The following is a 6,014-nucleotide window of genomic DNA, read 5'->3' as shown; positions in this document are numbered from 1 at the left end:
ACTGAGTTTTATATATTTATTTATTTTTACTTGTTTTATTTATTTTACCAGCCAGCTCGCGTGACATATTTTTCATTTAATATCTAATGCCCAGACTTTCGGGATATTAGCTTATTTAACTAACGTATTAATAAAACATTACAGAAGCGGTAACGGGTTTCAGTCATATTAAGTTTATATTGTGGTGGTCTTAAAATATTACACGCTTTGAGGCCATTTACTATTTAGTACTTCAACCTGTATTTAATGTTATGTGAGCAAATAATTAAATCTAAATGAAACATTAAGCTGCTAGTGAAAGAAATCCTAACATTACATGATGACCTGGATGAGTGAAAATACCAGGGACAAAGACAGTTTCTAACACTTTTATTCAAGTTTAAATGTTAAATTATTACATACATAGTGCATATATAGGCTATTTTCCCCAAGAACAGCATTGCATGCATTATAGACTTTTCAATTTAAAAAGGCATTTTATATACTACACTGGTAAGTTTCTTTTCTCTTTTTCCTTGTTCTCATTGAAGATCATTAAACATAGGACAAAAAAGGTCAGAATTACAAAACAATATTCTATCTACCAAATTGAAAAATAGAGGTATATATTTAATTATATATTTAATGATATAACTGACATATATTTTCTCACATTTTTGCATCATGTGAGATATCTTCTAAGACTGTTGTGTTCAATCAAGAGGCAAGGAATTCCCAAATCCTGATGTAGATCCTCATGCAAGTATTGATGTAGAGAACCAGTCAAGCAGAAAGAAGCTCAGCAAGCCAGTGGCTATGCCAAATTTCGTCAGTTGAGGGATGGATGCTGATGAGGTCACTAGGTATATTAGGGGAGAAAGTCAACATCAAATCACATCATCATAATGAAACATTAAGAAATATAACTATTTAGATAAGGTTCTTATTGTGTTTATTAAAATGAGCTGTTAGTAAAGAGAATTCTTACATCTAGACACTTCTACAAGGCCACCTGTTGGAAAAATAACAGAGATTTTTTTGATTGTTTAAAATCAGTAACTTTAGTTATATGTGACCCTGGATCACAAAACCAGTCACAAGCCAAGATATGGGTCAAAATTATCGATTTTTCTTTTATGCCAAAAATCATTAGGATATTAAGTAAAGATCATGTTCCATGAAGATATTTAGTAAATTTCCTACCATAAATATATAAAACATTTATTTTTGTGAGTGAATGCTGCACAATCGCGAACATGAATGGACAACTTTAAAGGCGATTTTCTCAATGTTTCGATTTTTTTGCACCCTCAGATTCCAGATTTTCAAATAATTGTCTCGACCAAATATTGTCCTGTCCTAACAAACCATAGACCAATGGAAGGCTTATTTATTCAGCTTTCAGGTGATGTATAAATCTCAATTTCAGAAAATTGACCCATGGGACTGGTTTTGTGGTCCAGGGGTCACATATATAAATGTATAAATATAGGATGATTCTTTGTACCGTTGTCAACTCTGGTTGTGATTGGTCCTGATGTGACAGTGGCTACATCACCAGAGTTGTTCTCTGGAGAGTCTACTGCTCTCACTTCTCTCCTCCTTACGCATCTCTACAAAACACACATATAAAACGGTCTGATAATATCCACACACAACCATAAACACACAAGTCGAACCAAACAACAAAATACAATAAAATAAAATGATTAATAAATGACATTATGGCATCATAAATGCGTGATTAATTACCGGAGTCACGGCGGCACAAGTGGAGTTCTCACAGAGTCGGGTAACACAATGCAGGTAGAAAGTGGAGATGGTCAGGTTCTTATGTTCCACAAAGCGGAAAGCCTCAAAAGAGAAGCGACCTTCTTGGGATATCCCATTCAAGTCGATTAATGTCTGGGGATCACGATTGCACCTATAAACAACAATAGATGTGGTTCTTACAAGAGAATTGTCTTCTTAACCGCTCTCTTTTTTGAATAAATGACTCACCCAACAAAAAGATCATAGGAGGTGCTGCTGACTGGATATGGGCTTGTTGTGGCATAGCAACGGTCCAGCAACACATTGAACCTTACAATACACAATAAGACAGAGAATTACAGGTATAATCAGCCGTGTTAATTTTCAGATTCATACATTCAAGAGTTACTGTGCTGTCATTGTTAACTAATGACTAAGACTATTGAAATAAATGTTACGTGAAATAAAGCTGAAATAAAATCAAATATAAATATAAGGGGGTGAAACACTTCAACTTAAAAACCTCAAACAAAAATGTAAAATGTTGAATAACATTGAATAAGTGAATAAGTTAAAACTGTAAATAGTTATTAGCTATTATTAAAACTGAAATTAAAAGAAATTGAGGTAAAAAGAAATATATATATATATATATATAAAAATTAAAAAAGACAATCACACAAAAAAAATTTACTTTGAAAAAAAGCTAATTAAAAATATGGATAAATAGTAGTCTATATGTGACCCTGGACCACAAAACCAGTCTTATGGGTAATTTTATTCTAAATTGAGATATATACATCATCTGAAAGCTGAATACATAATCTTTCCATTGATGTATGGTTTGTTAGGATAGGACAATATTTGGCTGAGATACAACTATTTGAAAATCTGGAATCTAAGGGTGCAGAAAAATCGAAATATTGAGAAAATCGCCTTTAAAGTTGTCCATTTATGTTTGCAATTGTGCTGCATCCATTCACAAAATTAAATGTTTTATATATTTAAGGTGTGACATTTACTAAATATCTTCATGGAACATGATCTTTACTTAATATCCTAATGATTTTTGGCATAAAAGAAAAATCTATAATTTTGACCCATACAATGTTTTGTTGGCTATTGACACATATATACCCGTGCAACATAAGACTGGTTTTGTGATCCAGGGTCACATATACAATAATGGTATATAAATAATTCTAAAATAACACTGGATTGCATTCTTACTTGTTTGTGAGATTTGTTGCCTTGACCTTCACATATATGCGAGTTTTTAACATCAACCCAGATCCTGGTATCTGGAGTCTGCTAGTATAGTTGAGATTCTAATGTCCGAAAGAAAGGGAGGATGTCAAGAAAGTTGCATTTACTGACTCAAGTGTAAGTGTCATTTAATGAAAAGATCCTTACACTGAAAAGACCCATGCTTAGAGTACTGATGAAGGTGCCGTTGTTGTCCTTTACAGCTAGACTCACTCCTGACCTGTTGGCATGAAGACATGCTTTTGTCTTGAAAGTTACAGCACAGAAACCTCAACATAGAAACAGTTTCTTGCAATATATACTCACACGCTGAGCTCGGTGTTGTTGATTAAATACTGGAGCGGATACAGACACGAAAACTGGTACATCAGTTGTTGCCTGTAAGTGATTGAGCTAATGCTGGGATCCCAGGAATTGATTAATCCAGAGATATTAACAGACTGGACACTGGAGAACTCTGAGAAATATCCTGAGCCCACTTGACTTGTAATCTAACCAACAAACATGCCACACACATTTTAGAAATCTGTGCCATTCAAAGATTAAAAATGGATTGCTTTAAAGGGATACTCCACTTTAAAATGAAAATTCTGTCATCATATACTCACCCTCATGTTGTTTCAAACCTGTATGAATTTCTTTCTTCTGCTGCACAGAAAGGAAGATATTTAGAAGAATGTCAGTAACCAGACAGTTTTTGGTACCATTGACTTCCATAGTAGGAAAAAAATATACTATGGAAGTGAATGGTACCAAAAACTGTCTGGTTACTGACATTCTTCTAAATATCTTCCTTTCTGTGCAGCAGAAGAAAGAAATTCATACAGGTTTGAAACAACATGAGGGTGAGTATATGATGACAGAATTTTCATTTTAAAGTGGAGTATCCCTTTAAAGTGAAAAAGCTCTTACGTTCATATTGTTGCCACAAAGGGTGAGCGAATCCTGAGAGATTGAGAAGTTAAACATCAAGACGGGAGGATTGACAGACCAGTCTGCTACTCCACGGCAGGCTGGGATGTTAAACTTAGCATTGAGGGCCATTAGAGATTCGTTGTATCCCCCGAAATACATTGGACACAGGAAAACTTTTAAAAACATCTGATCGGTTCCACAAGTCACTGTTATATCAGCGTTTTCTGAAAGATTGAAAAAATATATAATTCTGTTACTCAAGATTCTGTCTCGATTCTGTATTCATTTTCTACAAAATCATTTTGTTTTCTAGTAAAAATATAAAAGTATCCTTAAAACAAGTTACATGTATTTGAGAAGTATAATTGTCTAAGATCATTTTAATTTTGGAAGATAAAAAAAAAACAATTAAGAAAAGTCTTTTAAAACAAGACATTTTTATCTCTTATTTATAACCAGCTGTTTATTTATATATTTTTTTATGATATACATTTCTTTTTTTGCTAGTGGAGTAAGAATAAAGTTAACTGAAGATATATAGTACCTGTCAAAAGCTTGGAAACATTAAAAAAATGTCATGTTTTTGAAAGAAGTCTCTTTTGCTCACCATTGCAGCATTTATTTAATAAAAAAAATACAGTTAAAACAGTAAGATTGCGAAATATTATTATTATTATATAAAAATAACTTTTCAATTTGAATATATTTAAAAATGTAATTTATTCCTGTGATGGCAAAACTGTTTTCAACATTGATAATATTAATAATAATAAGAAAGCAGCAAATCAGCATATTAGAATGATTTCATGTGACACTGAAGACTGGAGTAATGATGCAGAAAATTCAGCTTTACCATCACAAGAATAAATTACACTTTAAAATTGATTAAAATAGAAAAACAGGTATTTTAAATTGGAAGAATATTTCACAAAGTTAAAAACTAAGTTTATATCATGAAATTTTGCTTCTCAGTTAAACTTTTAGGCGTTGTTAACGTGTATTTAGATAATATTTACTGGACAACAAGACAAATCATCATCAAAATCATCATCAATAAGATTTCTGCACAGCATATATACAGAAAGAGTAATATAACCACTGACCTGCCAGTCTGTACGTAGGGCTCGTAAGGCATGCTTGGAGACCCGTAAGCTGACCTTCACACTGAAGAAGGACGCCAGCAAGACACAATAACTGGAGCAGCCTGATCATCCTGAGACAAACTAAAGAAGACAAACCATTAGAAAATACACGAACCGAGGCAGAAAATACTTTTTCATCTATATAAAGTATTTTAAATAAAATTGTTCTCACATCACTGTTAAAACATTTGAGAATAAAAGAGATGTTACCTTTTGGATGCACAAACTCTTAATGAGTAACTTCACCTTCCTTTCTTCCAGATTCTTCCAGATTCAGTATTTATACAGAGGAAAAGGGTGTGAGAGAAAACTTGACAAAGAAGAGAGCAACACGAGACTCTCCAGTGATCTTTTCACTGATAGCTATTCAGATCTGGTAACTAAGTTTACAAAACAATTTTGTCATCAGTATTGCTGACTGAACAGATAGTTCTAGGGCAACAACTGAAACTGGCACATGGCAATTAAAGTATGTCAGGTCTCTATTCGCATTAAGGTCTTAAGACCTCAATTTATCATATTCAGTTGAGCCACCCAAATCATTCAAAAGCTCAATAACAATACCAATTTAGGGTTATATGCTTATTTTATAGACATCTGCGGCTGTAATGATCTCCTCAAACAGCGTGAAGAATGTATCGTTTTACATCTTCATTTTCGTGTTAATGTTTGACATATTATAATTAATATTCATACAACCCCGATTAGTTAAAGAGAATTAACAAATCACAGATTCTTGATTTTATAAAATTTTTACAAAATGTCCCAGATTTTCTTGATTTGGGTTGTATTCAAATTATTTGTTATAATTTCATTTAGTTTTAAATTTACATTTGAAGTTAATTTACTCAACATAACGTCATTGCAAACCTGCACGAACCTGTATGAAAAAATTAATGAGGGATTACATTTTTTTCCTTTCAAAATATCAGGGTGCAATTCAGGGAGAATAAATGATGA

General features: G+C 32.7%; 1 protein-coding gene across 1 annotated transcript; it reads right to left on the bottom strand.

Annotated features, from left to right (window-relative positions):
• Positions 1 to 360: 360 nt before the first annotated feature.
• LOC309506056 (zona pellucida-like domain-containing protein 1) lies at positions 361 to 5,508 on the bottom strand. Its single transcript, XM_082179607.1, has 11 exons — positions 5,265 to 5,508; positions 5,016 to 5,135; positions 3,910 to 4,136; positions 3,304 to 3,488; positions 3,145 to 3,217; positions 2,962 to 3,059; positions 1,981 to 2,061; positions 1,732 to 1,903; positions 1,487 to 1,592; positions 968 to 991; positions 361 to 838 (listed from the first exon to the last, which is right to left on the bottom strand). Exons 2-11 carry the CDS (start codon positions 5,122 to 5,124, stop codon positions 735 to 737), a joined length of 1,179 nt encoding a protein of 392 aa, XP_082035733.1. The 5' UTR covers positions 5,125 to 5,135; positions 5,265 to 5,508; the 3' UTR covers positions 361 to 734.
• Positions 5,509 to 6,014: the final 506 nt, after the last annotated feature.

The sequence above is a fragment of the Leuciscus leuciscus genome, assembly GCF_965113295.1.
Source record: "Leuciscus leuciscus genome assembly, chromosome: 9".
In the NCBI taxonomy this organism is placed as follows: Eukaryota; Metazoa; Chordata; class Actinopteri; order Cypriniformes; family Leuciscidae; genus Leuciscus; species Leuciscus leuciscus.
This window is presented reverse-complemented; position numbering and strand designations above follow the sequence as displayed.